Source organism: Petaurus breviceps, unplaced genomic scaffold, assembly GCF_028583685.1.
Source record: "Petaurus breviceps papuanus isolate PSGF00001 unplaced genomic scaffold, PetGlider_PUasm1.0 90919, whole genome shotgun sequence".
Taxonomy (NCBI): Eukaryota; Metazoa; Chordata; class Mammalia; order Diprotodontia; family Petauridae; genus Petaurus; species Petaurus breviceps.
In genome coordinates, this window is record NW_027187378.1 from 5065386 (window position 1) to 5088438 (window position 23053).

The 23053-nt window shown below is 34.9% G+C and overlaps 1 protein-coding gene across 4 annotated transcripts in view; it reads right to left on the reverse strand.

The window, feature by feature from the left end:
* TASP1 (taspase 1) overlaps nt 1-23053 on the reverse strand; it is a 326885-nt gene that overhangs the window by 77744 nt on the left and 226088 nt on the right. For all 4 annotated transcript variants that reach the window (XM_069075434.1, XM_069075433.1, XM_069075435.1 and 1 more), the window contains one exon: nt 12066-12176. In XM_069075434.1, coding sequence (XP_068931535.1) covers nt 12066-12176 — 111 coding nt within the window. The remainder of the gene's footprint in view (nt 1-12065; nt 12177-23053) is intronic.

Below are 23053 nucleotides of genomic sequence, written 5' to 3' on the forward strand. Positions count from 1 at the left end.
TCAATTCTTCATCTCCTCATTCCTTGTTCATTGTATTGGCCTCCTTAAGTGCTGGGGATAAAAAAAGAGGCAAAAGATAGTCTCTGTCCTCAAAGATCTCACATCTAAAGGGAGGGACTACAAGCAAATTAATATGGTAAGTAAGATATGAACAGGATAAACAAGGGGAAAAAACGAACAGGAAAGGCACTGAGGAGTTGGGAAAGGCTTCCTGCAAAAGAGAGGAATATAGTTGGGATTTAAAGGAAGGCAGGGAAGTCAATAGACAAAGTTGAGGAGAGGGAACATTCTAGACATGGGGGACAGCCAGAGCAAATGTCTGGAAGCAGAGAGATGGAGGGCCACCTTTGCAGAAGAGCAAGGAAGCTAGTATCACAGGATATAATCAAAATTTTTGTATCAGTGAATAAGGTGTAAGAAGACTGGAAAGGTAGGAGGGGGCTAGGTTATGAAGGGCCTTTAACTTCAGAGTAACAGTATGCAGGATGGACTGGAGTGGAGAGAGCTTTAGGAGGGAGAGACTTGAATAAGAGAGACAATTAGGAGGTCAATGTATTAATCAAGGAAAGAAGTGATGAAGGAGCAAACTAGCTGTGTGAATAGTGACAAAAGGTCAGAGATAATGTTATGGTGGTAGACATGGCACAATTTGGTAACTAATTGGATATTTGGAGTGAAGGAGAGTGAGAAATCAAAGATAACACTGGTTATAAACCTGGGAGACAGAAAAAATGGGGTGGTGCTTCCTATAGAAACAAGAAGGATGAATTTGGGGGGAAAGATGAGTTCTGTTTGGGATATAAGAAAAATATGTATAAATAAAAAAATGGAAATGACAAGTTCCAGTAGTGACATCGTAAGTAGCCTTGTCAGAAAATAAAGCTATTTTGTTTGTTTTTAACTTCAATGACAACAGGACCAATTGGACTCTAAAAAATTGTAAAAAAAAAATCATCAGGATCAATTTTTACTAGTCTACATAAAACTCATTAAAATTCACAGAGATAGAAAAATGGATTCTTTCTCCCCACACCCACTCATAATTTTATGGGTCCAGAATTCATTATGACACATTAGAAAGAAAATCAAAATGATATTTTAGATCATCTTTCCACTAGAATTCACCAGGCCCTTTTATTTCTGTGTGTTTACTGTAATGGAATGGGAATTTGAAGATCTTCCCTGCTTTGAAGATAAGTTCTTCCCTCTAATAGGCTTAATGTAGTCACATGGAGCCTGTGGTGGGAGAAGTTTGCTGAAGGTAAGCAGAGCCCACAGGAAACTGGCGGTCAGAGCCAGAGACATGGTGGGAGAGAGAGGAGGTTCAGGCAAGGAGTCAGATAGGCTGGTATATAGATATTGATCTAATATTGGTTTGGGGGAAAGCTAACAGATGCTGTCGCTCTCAGTGTTATTATGACTTCTTAATATCTTTGGTACTCTGATGGAATCGGCTTACTGGTTTTAGGATTCGGTTTTCTGGTGTCTAAATAAATGCTTTGGTTCTGTCCTCTACCTGGACAATCTGTTATATTTTGCAATTGAACGTCATGCGATATTTATGGTCACGTCTTTATGGTGATTGTGGGTGCTATAAATATTGCACTGGTACTATATTACCCATGACTACCTCAATTGAAGTTGAGACATCTAACTACTAAAATTTAGATTTGATTAGCAATTTAATAATCAATTCAACAGACTCTTAAACCTTTAGAACTAGAGGACCTTAGAAATAATATAGTTCACCTTCCTTATTTTATAGGTTTTAAGGAAACTGTGACAGGTTACATTTGCATTCCATCTCACAGCAAGGATACCAAAAACTATTAAAATATAATAATATTCACTTCTCTGAATAAATGCAAATGTATTCAATCTTTTTTTGGAACATAACTTATAAAAGTGCTCTGAATTTCCTTTCTTTTAACCAGTATAATTCAATTATAAAATTTAACACTTTTTCTGGTTAACCTCTTACTAATTTTTCTGTCAGCTTTATTTTCCCTATCATTTTTGTAGTCTACGTGAATGGGTTTTCCCAATTGTTTTAAAATTAACTCCTTATTTTCTTTGTAAAGAGATATCCAATTTCTTAAATAATCATAGAATACACTTAAGTAGCACCTTACCACTTAACACACAGACATGCACAAACACCCCTTTGACATCAACATCTGACATTAGATATAAGAACAAAAATAAAGAAGGTTTTTGCAGTCATGAAAATAGTATCTAAATAATACCTTTTGATTTGGAAAAGCAGCTGGGCAGAAAGGTAAAATGTTATAAACTCAGATCACTGGAGTTATAGCTACATATTCATACACACCAACAAACAGGGCATCAAAAAGAACCGTGCATTAGAATTCTAATGGCTTATCACATTTTTAAAAGGTCAAGAATAATGTAATTTATTCCACAACTCTGCTCCCCTTCCTTCAAAAAGTGTGATCAGTACAGACACAAAATAACTTGCAATCCTGAAGTTACTCTCCAAGACATGTCATCTCTTTGATTATAAAAAGAAAATACCATAAGACTACAACGAAAGAAAACAATTTGCATGTGTGAAAATATTGTCCAAATCTGTCGTCAATATCACAATTGATTGTGTGTTTATCTATTCTACCCACATCCACCAATTAGAGCATAAGTACTACTCAAACAGTCAATATAGAGTAATAACTCATTCTGCCTTTAACTTCATATGATTTAATTTTCCTTTACTTCTCACAACATTATAATTATGTGCTTTGAATTTACTGTAACTAATATTAGTGGTTTTCTCTAGAGTCTCACAAACTAGAAGAACAAACAAAAAAGCTTTTTGATCACCTAATCGGTACCCTTAGGAGAAAAATTGTTAATATGGAAACAAGGATATATTTTTCCTTCTTGCATGGGATGAAACACATTCCTTGTGTGGTTCTCATTTTTTCATAATGCTACATAAACATTCTTTAAAATAAAATGAATAGTAATATTCCTGTTGTTAATACTCTTAACAATTCCCAGTTTTGTCATGGTACCAATCTTTACTATAAATATACTCTTTATGAACTTTGCCATCGCTAAAATTTAAGAAATTGGTAATAACCTTTTAAAAAGTAAGATAAAAATATTTTCAGAGTTTGTATATATAATACAATAGTGGTCTTTCCAACCAATTAATATTATCAAATTCTTTCTAGTCTTCAACACTTGGTAGAATCTTTGTTTGTTATTCTCATTTGTGTTCCTAAAATGCCTGGTGAAAGACAGCACATCTGCTATTAGTACAGTCATTCCCTGCAGCTTACTGGGCTCAAAGTGTTCAGGTTTTCCATTGTTGGAAGGGATTTCCAAGGCTTTAAGAGAAGGCTAGAATTCCTATGTAAACAGGAAGCATAGATGTTTTAAAGAGGACCAAACTCAGCTGTTCATGGATCTAATATGGAAAAGTTCTATCTGCTCACTGCCTATTTTCATTTGTTAAGTCAGTCTTTCTAGGTTGGTCCTGATCACTTTTATGTAATTTAACACTACCCCAAAGCTTTTGGTGGTGCTTCATTTTGTTGTTTTAGAGAGAATAAAAAAAAGTTTCATATTCCCTGAGATATGTTGATCTAATTTATCCTATCTTTTCTGTATGTAATGAAAACCTGCATCAGCCTTGATAAAGGCAGCTTGGTGGTGTTGTGGATAGAGTGGTGGGTTTGGATTTGATATTTGAGTTCAAATTTGGCCTCAGACAGCTCCTAGCTGTTTGACTCTGGACTTCATCTCTGTTTGCCTCAGTTTTCTCAACTGTAAAATGTGGGGATAAGTAATAGCACCTACCTCCCAGGGTTGTTGTGAGGATCAAATGAAATTATATTTTTATAGTGGTTAGCGTAGTGCTTGGCACATAGCAGACAGTATATAAATGCTAGCTATTACTGTTGTCATTATTATAAGTATGTTCCAGGCTCATTTTTTTATGATACACAAATCTTCTAGTCCTGATAATTTTATGTTCAGTATAAATGGAACACTTAAACTGTTTTAGTGTTACTCAGTTTTAACAGACTCTGGTACTTTATTGAGACAGTACTCAAAGAAAGCCCAATCCAAACAAAAACAATGTATTTCTCTTTAAAAACTTTCCCCAACTCCACTTACAATACACTTCTTTTTTTAATTCACTCTACTTTCTAGGGCACTGGCCTCCCCACACTATTCTTCTGGCTTCTTAGTTTGTATTCCTAGGATCAGAGGATTTAGAACAAAAAGAGAGTGTGGAGGTCAACTAGTCCGACTTTGTAACTAAACTGTAAAGAAAGAAAAACTTGGGCCTAAAGAGAAGGAAACTATTCAAGACAAGTCAACAGTGAATCAGAGACTGGACCCCAGGCCTTCTGACTACAAATTCACTGCTCTGTTCAAGTTCACTATGCCATTCTCTGCCACCAATCAATCGGTATTCATTAAAGGCCTGCTTTGCAAATGCCAGGTACCATGTTAGCTGCTGGGGTAACAAACACAACGAATGGAATAGTATCTACTCACAAGGCGCATATATTCTATGACATAAAATTACTTTTAAACCTCTTGAAGAACTCAGAAACCATTGCTCAATTTTTTTTGCAGCATAACCAATAATTCATAAAAAAGAAGTGAATTAGAGTAATTTTATGATACCTGTAAATTAAACACATATATAAAAATTACATTAATTTCTAAAGTAGGAAGTCAATATACCCTTGTATTTTATTGGCATCAAAGGTTTTCTCCTTTATTTACATGATGATTTTTAAAAATTCAATTTGAACAGTACATTTGAGAAATGTAATCCTCACAGTATAACCACTGAAAATATTCTAGCCTTTTGGTCAAGGTACTCAAACTGAGTTAACTCTCTATGCCAGACCTAATTTATTTGTACCTTTTTTGTTTATTAGGGCTGACTAACTAGAAAATACAAAAAGATAATGTTTTTATCATTACTTATGAAAAGTTTATTTTAAGTAATTTTAGATGAGAAAAGCACAAACTATATATAGGAAGATCCTTCTAATGTTACTTAGCTAGCAGGATGCTCATATAGTAAGATACCTTAAAACCGTCTATAAAAGGCAAATGTGTACAGGATTTGGGAATGGTTCTTTAAAAATGAAAAAGAAAACATCCAGGTGGTTTCATTGGATATAAATAAAAGTTGTTCAAAACATATTATAGATTGGGAAAAGATTCATAAGACATAATCATTAGTTGCAGGTTAGAATAAAAAAAAATTTTTTGGGGGGGGGTAGGGTTTCACCTGGAAAACCTGATGTCCATCATCTTATTAGGGCTCCAGTTAAGAGGTTAGCCATTAAAGGGAAAACTTTGTTAATTAAATACATCTTCTCCAGTGTCTGGCTGCCAGTTGCCAGAAAATTATTAGCAACAAGGGTGCAACTGACTTCAAGCTATGTCATTTGTGGCTCCTTTGAACATGACACTATGTCAATGGAACTACTTAAAATCAGCAAAATCATCTTCCTTAATAGCATTAATAATTATTATAAGCATTTGTCTATAAAAGATAAAACTAAGAGAGTGTATAGACAAGGCATTTTGTATCACAATATGGTATCTGGTAATTCCTCAAACCTCTAAATATTAGCCATTATCATATGCTATACATGGAAATATGAAATGACAATAGCTACATAATAATTTGTTAATAACATGTATATAGTATGCAGGAAATTCAAACAACCAAAAAGAAAGGAAAAAATATGTACAAATCAGCTTCATAGGCATATTTTTACAAATCAGTTCTTCAAAAATTTTATTATATTTGGTAGCAAGTAAAAGGGTGTGGATTATGCAGGAAGAAACCATACCATTTGGAATTTCATAAACCATATATTCAACAACAGTTAGCATTAAAACTGAATTATTCATGAAACTAGGTTTTTTCAAAAACAACCTGGAATAGTAAGAATCCCATTTGAATTATTATAGAAGCACTTCTTTCCTTGTAGTCATTAAAAAACACACACATAAACTATAAAGGAAGTCTATTTCTTTTCTTTCCCTACTTAACTAAGCATTTAGTCTATAATCAGCTGGTTACCATGAAGTATTATTAAGGAACTATTTTTATGGTTCTTTTTTATGGGTTTGGTATGCTAACATGAACAGTGGTTTAAAAAAAAAACATGACTTGGTTATTCTCTTTTATGCTTCCTATATTAAATCAATCCAAAGCTTTGGATCTCTGCATATTATTAACACAACTAAGAGCAAAAGAGTTTTGAAGTTCAAAATGTCTTTCAAATTTCCAACATCAAATATTTCACCCTATTTATTCAATCACATCAAAACATTAAAATTTATCTGAAATAGGATTTTAAAATTTCATAGGATCATATAGTCTTCTTTTGTCATTTAACAATAGAAATCTCACAATGTCAACAACTACATTAGCAAAATAAAAAAACAAATTAATTTTGCAGCAGAAAGATGTCTTTCAAAGCTAAAATGAAATCAAGTTTTTATAAAATATAAAAACAAATAATAATAAAAATATTTTATTTTTATGTATGAACTATAAACATAATAAGTAAAATAAAAGGAGCAAAATTAATAATGTTAGAATTATATTAAAATCATAAATCTGTTATTATTTCCATGTTTGGGGAAGCCAAAAAGGTAAAATATATGTTTTTAATTTAAAGCATTTTGTCAATACTAATAGGCAAATTCTAATTAGTAAACTATAATGAACTTGCTTTATAATTTAAAAACTAACCACTAAAATATTATTTAAATCACACTGATTTAAAACTGTGATTGACAATCACAGCTAAGTGTGATTTTTAAATCATTTTAATGGTCACTACAATAACTATGACATAAATAAACATATTCTACATTGAACATTTCTAGAATTCATCTTTCATTAAAGAACTAACTTGTTTAAAAAAATCATTAACTAAACCATACAATTAGATTCATACACAAATAAGTCTAATGCAGACATAGGAACGTGAATTTCAAGGAATCACAGAATTTTGGTTTTAGGGATCACAAATTTCATCACTGGAATCATCTGGTCTAACTCTTCATTTTATAGACAAGAAAACTAAGGAGAGAGATATAAACACCTTAGCCAGAGCAAAACAACCAGTTGTGACAAAGATGGAAGGTGAACCCAGGTCTTACTCTTTCCATGTTAAGTTATTCTTACACCATGTTAAGCTTTACATCTTTTCTTTTTTTTTTTTTTCCATTCTAACTGTCCTATAGTTAGTTCTCAGTTCCTAAGAAGGAGACAGTCCTTCACATTCTTTAAGACTTCTCAAGCCTTCCATCATGATGTATTCCTTGACACTCTTCCTTAACCCCAGTAAGCAGTGGTTCCTTCTCCCCTTTAATTTCTCAAACCACTGTTTGAACTCCCCTAAGTACTGAATCATTTTCCAATTAGTATTATAGTTATTTGTAGGTTATTTTTAAATCAATCTGCTAGATTATAAGCAGTCTGAGAATAGGAATTATGTCATTTTCATTCTCTTCCCTAGTCCCTACCAAAATACCTCGAACATAATAGGTCTCTGATAATGTGACCCTGAACAATTATAATATCCAATATTTTACTGATACCTACAAAGTACAAAGCATTATGATAAGAGCTAGGGGAGTTGGGGAAGATTCAAAGATAAATATTTCAATTCAAGAAATTTCTGTTAAATGTTTAAAGGAAATGATAACCATTCTGAAGAAAGTTACACACATAAAGGATTGATAAGCAGAGTCAGAAACAGGAATTCTGAATTTGGAACAGCATAAATTGGGGCATAGAACAAGTGGCAATAAACATGTTCCTTCCCCTATTACTGCCCTACCTCTACAGACATGGTGGAAAAAAAAGAACATGCTGGTGCCTGGTGATTCCTTTTTTGCTTTTATGATGGGAAAACATGTTTATGTGTGTGGGTGGGGTAGTGGTATATGGTGTATGGATGTGTTTGAAAACATAACTGGTATCAGAAGGAGAATTTAGCTAGAGCCAATGATAGTATTATTAGCACTGACTCCTGACCCCTTGATACTTGAATAAGCCTTATCCACCATCTACCCAAGAGGGAGAGATGGGTGTCTAGGATGAGGTGGAAAGGAGAATTAGGTGGATGGACAAGTTATTGCATCTCCCTTGCAGGATTTACTGTTCCCAGAACCAGTGATGCCTGTCCCAGTAATGTTTTTGCAGGGCAAGTTGCTCCAAATCCATCAACCATAACATAACATGGAGCTAACACCAAGGAATACCACAATGGTTGTTTAAGACTTCACAAGCTCTCAGTGCCCTTTAAATATGCAACCTGGAACAAAATGTGTCACTTAACTCTAACCAAAGATCTGGTAATTAAACATGTATCCTATTCATCATAAAGTACAAGTGACCTAGAGACTAGACCAGGAGTGGGGAACCTGTGACCTCGAGGCTACAGGTTCTCCACCTCTGGCCTAGATTCTCAAAAAAATGTAACTTCTGTCATGTTCTACTAAACCAGAAAAGCTTTGCATATGGCCCTAGGTCACAGTTTGTGTCTGCTCTCCAGACTAGTCATCTTAATTTCAGGAAAGTCTAAAAACAGAAGGTTAACTGCTTACTAGGTAATTATTTTCTTTTTTTTTTTATAAGCAATCGGGGTTAAGTAACTTGCTCAAGGTTACACGGCCAGTTATTTCTGGGTGTGGTGCTAAGTATCTGAGCCCGGATTTGATCCCCAGGTCATCCCAACACTGGAGTCGGTGCTCTTACTCGCTGAGCCACCTGGCCGCCCCAGTAATTATTTTCTTGTCCATGATAACCCATAAAGGTACATACATAAATTAGAATAAAATAAATGAACTGAGGAAAAAATTTTCTATAGGTGAACATTGGAAAAAGTATTAGGATATTTCCAAAAAGGTGAGTAGAAACTCTAAGGATGAGGAGGATGTCAATAGGTGGTGATAGAGAACAGAGAGAGCATTCCAGCTTAGGGAAGAAGGAAGACAAACATAAAGAGGCAGGAAAGCAAGTAGTCCAGTTAGAGAATATAACTGGTAAAAGAAGAGTAGTATTGTGAGATAAGGTTGAAATCAGATAAGCTTTTATCAGCTGTAGTTTCTTAACATGTAAAATGGGGAAAGGGGCAGGAATGTGGCTAGACGAGCTCTGAAGTGCCTGTTAGCTATAAAAGTATAAAATTCAGCGATTCTATGAATTTTCCTTCTGGATATATCCTGTGCTGGTCTGTGACACCTAGTGGCAAAATGTTTTATTGCAATCCTACTCTACTAGACATACTGTCAAAAAAAAAAGAGGATCAAAAGGGCCAAGTGTGGAGTACAGAGATTTCCAAGCATGGGAGAAGTAACAAAGGTATTTCAAAAGAGATCTGGAAACACAACACAGGAGCAAAGAGAGAAGACAAAAAATGTTTCACAATAATCTCTGCAGGTACAATTAACAGTGTTTAGCATGAAGCAAATATGGCTATTCTCTTAAATCAGAGCTGCACAACTTGGCAATAAGTAGTGGCCAAAATAAAAATAGGCTAAACTTCTTTGGGCTGCAGATAGGTTAGACCAGAGACAGACAGACAACAGTTGGTTATCACGGGGTCATGTGATGAACAAGAGAGTGCAGAGTGGCAACCCTACATTTTTTGGCCACATGTTGTACAGGCATGCCTTAAACTCTTTCCTAGTAATTGGTTTTCAATTTAGTTCAAGAATATTTTCTTTCTTTTTCTTGTGAGCACAACAATGAATAAACTTTTCTAGAATGCATCTAAAATTGTAAAATAATCAAGTTTATCTGTGATATCAGTGATGTAGATATTTTCCCTAATGATGAAGAGGGCACCATATTCATGACATTACATCCTATAAAACTCTTGTTCATAAGTTCACCACATGGGATCCACTCAAAGCTTGAGAAGCCTACCTTGAGTTCTCCTGACAAAAGGAGCATGTGAGACGTCCAATAGTTCTATACTCTCAAAATACTAACCCACTATCTTTCTGACCATATTATTTTGAAGACAGTTTCACATCACTACTTCTCTGTAATTCCTTTTTTTTTTTTTTTTTTTTTTGGCATTTTGGAGGGGGAAGTGCAGGGCAATTAAGATTAAGTGACTTGCCCAAGGTCACATGGCTAGTTTTGTGTTAAGTGTCTGAGGCCAGATTTGAACTGAGGTCCTCCTAACTCTATTCACTGCACCACCCAGCCGCCCTGTAATTCCTTTTTTATAAATGCTGTGGACTGCTTCTGCCAGCATGTGCTTTTCTACTCATTGTCTTTTGGGTAATCCTCCACTTCAATTCTTTGAAGATTGTAGTATTTCATGTCACACATTTATAAAATGTTAGAACAACAGTGGTATGAAAAAGATGAGTCTTTGTTTTAGGGGAGACACAGGGTTATTAAAAGAACTCTTTAATTTCCCAAAGGCAATTCAGCCTACTCTGTGGGCCCAACTCCTTTTGCATTTTTGGGGTCTGTCCAAGACACAGTATATATACTGATAAGTGTTTTGTTTATTGAATTCTTTTTAGGCTCTTTTGGTTTCCTCATTAGAAGAATCTTTGAGACCATAAGGTCAAACCACCTCCCATTTTATAAATGAGAAAACCGAGACCCAGTGACTTGTCCAAGGTTACGTAGGTATTAGACATTCAGAGGAAGAACTCAATTCCCATCATTCCAAACTCAGTGTTCTTTCCACTATACCAAACTGTTTCCCCATTAGGTATGCAACTATTTGAAGCTCTCAGGACTGGTATTAATATTCCTTCCTTCATCCATTCTGTATTATTTGGAACTGATAATTTGTTTAAACAGGTTGGGTTGGAGTTTTTTAAATCACAGGACATACCTTCTCATTTTGATGCTTTCTTTGAGTTTTCTATTAATTCTGATATTTGTTCTAATAAGTTGGCAGTCTGTTCATAGATGGCTGATTCAGGAATGACTCCTACACTGGTAATGAATGATTTACCATCTATTAAAATAAATCAGTTCATATTTCGGTGATATTATTTAGTGCTTTCTATGTTTAACATCTGCTTTGTTTTTTCTAAGAAAGTATTCATGAGATATAAGTGCAAGGCTCCTATGAAGTTAAGCAAGTCAAAAGCAGTTTTGGCTTCTCACATTCATTGCTCTCAGACCACATTTCCAGTACATGTACTACTATCCTTGCCTTTCCCAACCTTTTCAATGAAGTCACCTAGTATCAAAGGACATAGTGATATAATTTGGAAGGGCTCTTGACCACTTCACAGAATATCTCATACTCATAATCTCATACTCATAGTACTAATAGATGCTGACAAATAAGATGCGTTTATCCTCAAGGTAGTCTTTTGGCAGGTATGTACCATGAGCACTGAGACACAAAATGAGCAAATGTCCCATAACATTATATTTTTTGCTGTCTTTATGCAGGATAAAACAAATTCCTTTATTTTCTCAAAGAAGAATCTAGGAACCATTCTTTAATTTAGCTACAACTTCCTTTTATCTTCTGATTTTATTTAAAGAATTATAGAATTTGGGACTTAGAAGAGATCTCAGAAGTCATCTAGTCCAATCCACAGATAAAAGAATCACCTCTAAATCATATCTAACAAGAGGTCATCAAGCCTATGCTTGAAGATAGGCAAATTCAATGTTTTTTCTAGTGTACTGTACTCTTTAATTCATTCTACATTTCAGTCAAAATAGACTACTAGCTCTTCTCTGAATATTCTACCTTCTATCTCCAAGCCTCTTTATAGGTGGTCCAACATGGCTGGCCTATACTTAATCCACACCTTGGCTCTTAGAATCCCTACCTTCATACTTCCATTCAAGAGAAATTAATTTTTAAGCATAGCTAATATATGAGCGTTTTCTTACTATTTCAGGGCATCAATAGACAAATTTTTACTTTAATTTGACTGTTACTTGGATTCTTTACCTGTAAAAAAGTTACATAGCACTTTTAGGGATTTCATAGTACAGGATGTGACATACTTTAGTAGTGAAACAATTTTATTAAAGTTGTACTCACTGATGAACTTGTTTTGCATAGTTTCTAGCAAAGCTTGGTGGGCATCTTCAGCTTGCAAAGCATGTGAACATTCTCTGGCCAGTATGGTACGTACAAGGTGCTCTCCACAGCCTAAAAATTCAAAAATATTCAAGAGTAGTTAAATAAGGAACCCCAAAAGTATGTTTTTACAGTCTAAGTAACTATTTAACATCATCATGCAAAATTTTTAAAGTATGCTTTAGTATACTTCACATAGAGTTGAAATGATATGGATATTTTTGTCAGTGTAATGACGAGATCTGTAACTACTAATGAAAAAGCAAAATTCTGTAATCTGAAGAGAACACAAAGGAAAAATCTAGACTAGAGTAATGATTCACATAATTTCTTCACTCAGATCTCTCCCTTTGCTTTGTTTCATTTGAGTTGTCAGTTCTTGTTTTCTAAAAATCCCTAAGACATTTGTTTCTTCTTCCCACCACTGCCAATTCTGTGGTAATCTTGTTTACAATGAAGACTATACCTAGACTGCAGGGGGAAAAGAGCAGAATTTTGGGTAGCCAACAGCTATCTATATTTACTAGAGAAAAGCTATAGCAGTTGAACTATGAAATCTCCAATTTCCTAAACCCATTTTCTTTCAAGGATGACCAATGATATCTAAGGCACAGGAATGTCCTGTCATAATACTGATTCTGTACAAGAAAAGTTCATCTTTCGTTTTAAGGTAGATGTGCCTAAAAAGACTGATGAAGCTTCAAAGGGAGATCTTGGATAAATATTAAAAAGAGTGGGAAAGGTCTTATAAAGAAGTATCATTTAGGCTCTACCTCAGTAAAAGCTGAGGTTTAAGAAAAAATGAAAAGAATAATAAACAGGACTTTCTTGGGGATAAGACGAATAAGGAAGAGAAAGACTAACTATTTCAGTCAAATGGGAATCACAGAAAAAGGAAAAGGAAAAGGAAAAAAAGTAAGAACTAGTGACTCCTATTTTGCTTCTTTCTTCTCTGTCAGGAAGAATGACTTCCCAAATAGAAAGGATGAAACAGGTATTGAACACAAAGCACCTTTCCTAAATCACATGGCAGGATACCAAATGTAGTGTTGAATCATTACTAGTGATTTCTGAAGACCTGGGGTCAATGTAAGAGAAGCCATATGGCTGAAGATGGGCATATACTGTACCCATTTTCAAAAAGGGAAGTTAGATTTTGTTAGGCACAGATTCTGATTTCAGTTAAGGCTACAAACTAGCAATAAATTCATTAAGATAAAATAATTCTATACTAAATTCTTTTTTTTATGGGATTATTAAACCTTTACGATCTGAAGAATGCTGAAGATAGCATCTACTGGATTTTCATCAGTCATCAACCAATACATTATATCTTTTCATAAGAAACAGAATAAGTCAAGACACTCTCTTGTAAAAGACAGGGTACCAAGATGACACAGTGAGGAAAGAACCCTCTGAAGCCCTCCCAAATTCCCCTCCAAAGAACTGGAAGACTGCCTCAGAATTGATCTAGGAGCAGGGAAGCAGCTTACCAACTGTAGCACCAATGAAATATTCATAGTGCCCATGATCACTATAAATATACCTGCATGGTGCTCAACCACAAAATATAACAGACTCTCCATGTAGAAGACAGAAGCAAAACATTTATCCAGACACCAGAAAACCAAATCCCCAAACCAGTAAGCTAATTCAACATAGTAGCAAAGAAGTTAATAAGCCACAACAGCACAGAGAGCCACAACATCCTTTAGCCTTCCCACAAATGAACATAAGACCAATATTTATTCACAAGCTATTTGTCTCCCTGGGAAGCGTGTTCTCCTCCCAACTGTCTAGTCTAGCTCTGACTCTCAGCTTCCTGTGGGCTCTGCTCCACCCTTCAGCAAACTTCTCTTACCACAGATTCCATGTGATTATATTCAGCCTGTTAGGGGGCAGAGTTTATTTTCAAAGCAGGGAAGGTTCTCAAATTCCCATCATCATTATATTTGGCCCCAAGATCTTTCATGACCCATACATAGCAAAAATACATTAACAATATATTTCATTACATAAATTAATGAGAGTTTAGAGGTAACAGGTGGGGTAACTGGTGTCAACAGAACCTTGCAACAAAATAATATGGCTAACAGAACATAAGCATATAAAACAATATCTTTGGGTGGGGACTTGGGCACAAGCACCCCATCCTTTCCCCCTTGAACTAATGGGGCTCAAAATATTGGGGTAAGGGGTGAAGACCTCTTCTCCATAGCTACTTCTAGCTGAAATTGGATGTAGAGCTGTCCCTGTCCCAAGAAGTCCCATTCTAGAGGTCAGTTTTTTAGCTTGCATCTGGAGCTCGGTCAACATCTGGTCAAAGGGTGGCATATGATAGTCATGGATAGGAGGTGACATCTGGTTTAAGCAATCAGGCATCTGCAGGTGGATAGTACTAACCCTGCAGGAAAAAAAATCTCACAAACAAGTTTAACAGACAAAAAGTTAAAAGGAGACAAAGGGACAGCCATGCTTCTGGAGTCCATGAACTCACTATCACAGCCTCATTCACAGTAGAATATATGAGTCAAGGGTACAATTTGGTAATCATCTTCTCCTGAACAAACAACAGCCATGGTATTGTCTTTCCCATGTGCTATAATCTTCATGGCCTTTGGAACATTGTCTGGCTTCTGCTTTAACCATACTTTAGCTCCCAATTTTATTCCATTAGTAGAACCAAACCCTTCAGTTCCTCTGATAGTTATTTCAGAAGAAGGGATAGTTTTCACAAGGGGTACTGTTTCACAAGGAATAATTTTTCTATCATTTTTACAAAACTGTATGAGTTCATCACCCAAATTTTAGAATGTCGCAATAATTTCTTCTTGATAATTAGAATCTATTACTCCAGTGAATACATGTATTCCTTGAACTGCTAAACCTGATTTAGGTACTATCCACCCAAAATAATTTTTAGGTATTCACATACATATTCTAGTAGAGGTGTTTCTTATTTCTTTTCTATTCAACCAAAAGTCTTCTAAACAATGTAAATCAGGGCGGCCAGGTAGCACAGCGAGTAAGAGGACAGGCTCCAGTGTCGGGATGACCTGGGGATTGAATCCGGGCTCAGACACTTAGCACCTACCCAGAAACACCTGGCCGTGTAACTTGAGCAAGTTACTTAACCCCAATTGCTTAGGGGCAGCCAGGTAGCTCAGCAAGTAAAGATTACCAGCTCCAGTGTTGGGATGACCTGGGGATCAAATCTGGGCTCAGATACTCAGCACCACACCCAGAAATAACTGGCCATGTAACCTTGAGCAAGTTACTTAACCCCAATTGCTTAAAAAAAAAAAGAAAGAAAAAAATGCCATACAATTTGCTTCGGTTTAAATTATGCCCGAATTTATTTTTAATTTTCTAATGTTATTCTTAGCATCAAATGTGAAATTTGGGTATTGATAGACAACTACTGTGGCATTTTCTAGACAATAATGTTTTAACCCTCTGAACCTATCATTTGAATTATTTATTTCTCTTACCTCCTCCAACAAAAGAAAGATAGTATTGAGGATGAGGAAGATAACAGTTTTACTATGTAATCTGCTCAAGTCAGATCATATTTGGAGTACCACATTGTTAACACTACATTATTCTAGGAAAGTTCTCAGAGGACAGAATTAGGAGAAATGAGAAAAAAAAACTTTAATAATTACTACTGCTGTTATGGTACCACTTTCCTTCCAGTCACCTAGGCTCACAACCTAGGTGTGATCTTCATCTTCCTGTTCTCTCTCACCCTCTATATCCAATCAATTGTTAAGACAAGTAATTTCTAGCTACTTAAGATCTCCTATATATTCCCTTCTTTCCTCTTACACTGTCACCATCCTGATGTAGGCCTTCATCAGTCTACTCCTAGGCTATTACAATAGCCTATAGGTAAGTTTCCCTGCCTCAAGTTTCCCCACCACTCCAAACCATCCCCACCAGTCCAATCCATCCCCCACTCACACGGCAAATTGATCTTCCAAAATACAGGTCTTATCATGTCATCTATACATTCAATAAATTCCAATGGGTCCCTACCCTCTTCCAGGGTCAAATATAAAATTTTCTGTTTGACATGTAAAGTCCTTCATAACCTGTCCCTTTGCAACAATGTCAGTCTCTTTGTACCTTGTTCCACTGATGTACTATCATCCAGTGACACTGGCTTCCCTTGCTGCTCCTTGAACAGAACAATCCATCTCCTGACTCTGTGCACTTTCATTAGCTGTCCCCATGCCTGAAATGCTCTCCCTCCTTATCTCTGCCCCTAGCTTCTCTAGTTTCTTTTCTCAACTAACATCTCACCTTGTACAAGTCCACCCTAATTTTAGTGCCTTCCTTCTAAAAGTACTCCCAATTTGTGCTGTTTATCTTCTTTGTGTATAGTTGACTTCATGTTGTCTTCTCCATTAGACTGCATGCTGGTTGAAAACTGGGACAATTTTTTGCCCTTTTTTGTACCCTCAGAACTTCACACAGTGCCTGACATATGATATTAAAGGCTAGCTGAATGAATGGCAAATTTTTTAATGTAAAAAAAACTTTCTAAAAATTAGAACTTTCCAAAAGTAGAATGGGTTAGATTTTATCACCTGAGAGGTTCCTTCAAATTCTTAGATTACATGATTCTATTAATGCACCATTTTTTTTAGTTCTAGGTTTGTTTGCTTTTTTCAGCTGCTATATCACATTATTAACTCATATAGAGTTTGTAGTCAATTAAAAACCTAAGTATATTTTTCATATCTGTTAATATTAAATCAGATCTACCACATTTGTGTCTCAGCAATTGATGTTTTAATCCAAAACATGAGATTTTACACTTATTCTTATTAAATTCAATACTGTTGGTTTCAGCACATTATATAAGTCTAGATTTTTATGAAACATGAACCTTTCATTTGGTGTGGTTTTCCATCTCAGTACTGTATCATTTGTAAATTAGTTTTCAGAGAAAGCAGAAACCTTTTGTGTTTTCACATAAGTCAGTTATAAAGACAGACAGGGAACAGGACAGTGCCAGTAAACATCAACCTTACTCCATTATGACATCAATTTATTGATCAATCAGTACTCTTTTGGTGTGGTTTTTCAACTATACATCTATCTAACTAGATTATAACCCAAACCACTGGTTTGGTTCATAGATTTAAATCATATAGTAATCCAACTCCCTCTCTTTACAGATAACAAAACTAAGGACCAGAGGACTTAAGTGATTTGCCCAAAGTCACATAGTTACTAGGAGGGCTAGTAATCAAACAAAGGTCTTCTGACTCATATCCAGTATCTTTGCACTCAAACATATTACCTTAGTGAATATCATTAAAGAGTTTGGCAAATGCAGTCTCAAAAGTGATTGTCTACTGTAGCTAACTCTGCTAACAAACTGATTACAATATTAATTGACTTCTTTTATATCAGTGAAATAGTAGAAAGACTTGGAGTCAGCAGATACCTGGGTTAAAATCCAGCCTTTGCCATTTGCTAGTTAGGTGAACCATGAGCAAGTTAATTAAGCTCCCTGAATCTTCATTTGCTCTGGTATAAAATTGGGAAAATGATATAAGATCACTGTTAGGATCATACTGGATGTGTATAAAGTATAAAGTGGGAACTGAACTCAAATCTTCCTGATGAATCAGTTTTCTATCCACTACAGGATGCTGCTTCTTTTTATCTCATACCTCTCATCTTTTTCCAATGAAGTTTATAAAGAAAGAGTCCTAACACAAATTACTATACTGTTATTAATCTTTTATATTTTATATTCTATAGAATATTGCACAGGTGGATTCAACAACTGCTTTTTGTTGTTGAAAAAAAGTACTGTGTTAGGGTATAGGCTCTCTGAAAGTATCTTTGGTATAGCTCTCAGAGCAAAGATTATAGTGATGACATACACCTCCATCATGTTCTTTCTCTAAACATTTTAGGCTAACTTCATATAGATATTTCCCATGGAGGCCTTTTAGTTTCATTCTTGGATCTCATCCATTTCATAGGCTCCATTAGGAGGTAAAAAAACCTTTGGCTGCATTTGATAAATCCAGTGGCATGCACATCATATCTGGCTTTACTTCCTTAGGTGTATGATTATTACAAAAGAATTTCTACAAATTTTATGTGATCATCATGTACTCCAGAAATATCTAATAATCTTCTTCTTACTTTTTAGAAAGGAAACTTGTTATAGCTTTCTTTGGGTGATATACTTTTTTATTTTCTTAATATTGTACAGGTTTTTGTTGGGTGCAGTGGATAAAAAACTGGACCCAGAATCAAGAAGACATATCTTTCTGAGGCCAAATCTGACTCAAATGTTTATTAGCTGTGTGATCCTGGGCAAGTCAATTAACCTTTGTTTGCTTCCATTTCCTCATCTATAAAATGAGCTAGAGAAAGAAATGGCAAACCACTACAGTATCTTTGCCAAGAAAACCCCAAATAGAATCACAAATATATTAGCGCATGACTAAAACAACTCAAAAACAACAAATAGTCCATTTCATAGTTCTGAAAGTACAAATTAAATTGGTTATTGAATGTTATTTCTTAAAATGTGTTCTTTCAATTCTTTTAAATTTTGAGGATGCAAATGGATTTCTCAATTCATTAATACTTTGATGCTGTTGTGCTGAATGTGTCTTGCCTGGAGAAGATTAAGGTACTTACTTGTGGGTATGACACTTATCCAATGGTTCAACATAATCTTTGGATATAATAAGCTCTAAGCCTTCAATATCTATCTTCTCTTTGTATATGTTAAGAATTTTATACTTGAGTAGTCCAAACAACATTTTGATAGTAATAAAGGAGGCTACCATAAAATGAAAGAGTTATTTAATGTAATTTTTAGTGAAGTCATACAACTTGATGTACATCAAGCCATTAATAAAATGTTTTGGTCCAACTGTATCTCTAATTTGGAAGCTATACTTTATTTAGGAGTGATGATAATGGACTTAGGCATAATTATGAAACTTGTCTCCCTGAAAATAACACATTTTATACCAATTATTATTCAAATTATTGCATTGGCATATTTTAAATAGAGAAAAGTTTTCCATGCAAACTTCAAATACTAAAGAATTCATACTATTTTTGCATCTATGCATTTGTAGTACAAGAATATGTTGGGGCAGCTAGGTGACATGGTGAATAGAGCAACAGCCCTGGAGTCAAGATGACCTGAGTTCAAATTCGACCTTAGGCACTTGATACACTTACTAGCTGTGTGACCTTGGGTAAGTCACTTAAACCATTGCTTTGACTTCCCCCCTCGAAAAAAACAAAGAGTAGGTTAAGAGTGCAGAATTGAGGCAAAGTCTATGCAACTTCAACAAAAAAGCTATAATTTTTTTAGGTATTTTGTTCAGTAATTATCAGACGGATAATAAGTGGTTTTATATATATATGTGTGTGTGTGTGTGCATGCCTCTTTGGTTCCTCAGTCATGACAATTTTTTGCAAATGTTTATAGATGTTTTTTCAAGTGCCATGAGTTCTGAATTCTCTGTTTACAGTACCTAAACAAATAACTGGCTTATAATTGGAAGGTTTTCTGGCATTCTCATAATTTGGCAATAGAAATGTGATGCCTTCTGCTAAGATGTGAAATTCAGGCTTGTTTCTGAGGGAAGCTGGTAAAATGCTTTCTTACTAATTCGTGCACCCCTTCTGAAGCATTTGAGAGAATAATTATGGGTCTTGTCCTGCTCTGTCACTCAGCATTTTTTTTTCAGAAAATTAAGGGTTTCAGCTACCTCTTTTGATGTAACTATTTTAACATTCATTATATTAATGGTATGAAAGCTTTCTCTTTTTTTGTTTGAGCCAACTTTTTTTTTGTTTTGGATTTCTTATTACTATAGAAATGAGTGGAAAATTTCCATATGTAGCAATTGCATAAAAACATGACATTACTAATTCCAGTAGTACAGATTTAATCTGACTACACTTTGTTTCATGTCTTGAGATTCATTACTATTATAAGGTAAAGGATTCACAGCACTTTAAAAAATACACAGGAAGTGCCAGTCTTTCAGCTTATTTCCTCTTAGCTATGTAGCTTCTTGATGAACCAAATATAACTTTAAATGCTTTTATGTAAATTTTCTTGAGAGAATTTATCAGACATCATTACCAACAAAACATGGAAAAGATAATTTAGTCTCAGTAGAACATTCATTTTGAGTGAGTTATTTCAGGCAACCCATGATATATTTAATTGCTTCTAACAACCTAAGTTCTCTTTAATTTGTTTGAATAAAGGGGGGTAATTTGGTTTAAAAAAAAACTTTTATGTTGCCTGAAATATGGACTCATGTATTTACCAGAGTCTTTTATCCATCTAGAGAATACCTATTTCCTTCAGCTCATGTGCAACCACTTTAGGCATATCATCTTTGGAAGGCTGCTATTTAATGGTTTGTATGGAACCCCAAAATAATGATAAACTCTGGAAGGAGTTAACATAGCAGCTATTTTTCTTCCCCATCTTAAGTTTTCATAAATTTAAAACATCCCAAAACTTTGTATAAAAAGCACTGTTATTTTTCTTGCCATTTTTCTTCCTATTTTCAGTATTTCCTTCCTTTCAAAGACCCTACACCATTGACTGGCAGTAGATGGCCGAAAGAAAACAGAAGTGCCAGCCACCAACCCTCTGCTTCAAAGCCAATTAAAACTTCCCAAAATCTTAAAGTTAGTACTTGAAAATCTTCAAATTCTCTAAAGGATTTATGATCTTATCATGTTAGGTACTCCCTCCAATGATGCAGAATGCAATAGATAACACTTTTTCACCCTTTGGTACTCTTGTCCATTTCTCCTACAAGTCTTTCACAAAAAGTCAACATGTTAGGGACTTTCCTCTAGGTCTTTTGAAATTATATGAGTACTAATACAGTCCATAGAATGTTTGTCTGTTACCCATCATTACTCATATACGATTGATAAGCCTCCTTTTCTGATGATACATCTATTCACTGATATCGCTTATAAGCAGATTATTGTTGGCAATATGATTCAGCCTCTTTATTCCCACTGTGCCTCTCCACTGCTCTTTGAATGACATGTAATTTTGATTTCTCAGAGATTATAGTATTTACTTGCCTGTGTATTTACATATACCTCTTAAAGGCAGTTGTTAGTACAATGAACAGAGATCTGGGCCTGGAGTCAGGAAAACCTGGGCTCAAATACAGCCTCTAACACTTTACAAGTTGTGTGACACTGGAAAAATCATTTAACCTCTGTTTTCCTCAGTTTTCTCATTTGTCAAATGGGTATAATATTATCATCTACCTTGCAGAGTTGTGAGGATCAAATGAGATAATATTTAGTAGTTAATTATCATTATTATTTACTGGCATAGAGCATCACAAAAGGAATACTGGTATTGAAAGTTAGGTCTTCATTTCAATTAGAAGCTTGAGGTCATTGAAAACTATGAATTTCCAAATGCAATCTAGGCTACTTTTTTCCTTTTACACAATTCTGGAGGCAGGTTACTGTCCATGTGGAGTGTCCTTCAAGGATATATTACTGATAAATCAACTTTCTGTGCTTCAAATTTAAGTCATAATAAGTACCTCAGCACCAGATTGTGGATTTTAGTACACTTCATAATATCGGTTCTCCTGGGAGAAATTTTTTCATTGTTGTTTTGGAGGCAATCAGGGTTAAGTGACTTACCTAGGGTCACAGAGATAGTAAGTGTTTGAGGCCAGATTTGAACTCAGGTCCTCCTGACTCTAGGGCCAGTTGCTAAACCACTGTACTACCTAGCCCCTTCTATTTGTTTTTTAATCTCCATAACATTAATTCTGGTTAAAAGTTCAAAAAGAAGAAAACAAAGTTTCTCTAAGGTATATAAGTGGCTGATTTTCCTCGAAAGATTGCATATAAACGTACAAGATGAATTGTAAAGAAAACCAATCTTCATTATCACTGGCATACTACACAACTCTAGGGGTTTCCAATGATTTTTGTGTATTCACTTTGACAATTTAAAACTATACTCAGCTTCCACTTTTGCTAGCAGGATATAGGAAAAAAAATCTTTCAACACATCACATGTTAGCAGTCCACAGGGACAGATAAGTAATCAGGAGAATATTTTCTAAATTTAAAAGGAAACATTTGTTACTTCAGTTTTGAATACTGAATAGCTTTTTTTTCAACAAAGGAATTTATACATCACCTATTTACTCTCTGACAGAGGGACTGACTACCAATTTTGGAGTAGGATTACTTGCAGTTTTGAAGCCTGTCTTGTAAAATCAAATGGAGTCATCTTATTAGTGCTAGAACATGCATTATTTTCTGTCTTCACAGTGTCACTATAACTACCAAACCAGGAAATGATTATATACTAAAAAAAAAACAATGTGGAAGCTTGATAAAGGGGTAAAATAAGTAACAAAGATATCCAATCTGGGTAAGAACTAGAGTCACTTCTTAACATCATACATTAAATTTTTATTGAATCACACCTGTAATCCATAATTCATACATACTTTTGATATTTGCAATGAGTTATACTGAGGAAAATATAGGGTACAGCGAAGAGTGGGAACTATGTATAAGTCAGACATCTAGCTTTTTATCAAGGTTCTACAACTTATTATGTATTTTTCAACCTTTTTTGGATTTCAACCTCAAGAAAAGAGTTAATTGGGGAATGGATAAATGAATTATGGGACATGAAAGAAATGAAGTATTACTGTGACAGAAGAAAAGTTGAACATGAAGAATCAGAGAAGCACAGGAAGACTTGTATGATCTGTTGCAATTAAGTAAACAAAACCAAGACAGCAACAAAAATGTTTACAACAATGGAAATTGAAAGCACAAAAATAAAAACAAACCAGGGTCCTGTGCAATTATAATGACTAAGCTTTATGAGATAAGAAAATATGCCTCCCTTTCCTTCATTGCCAAGA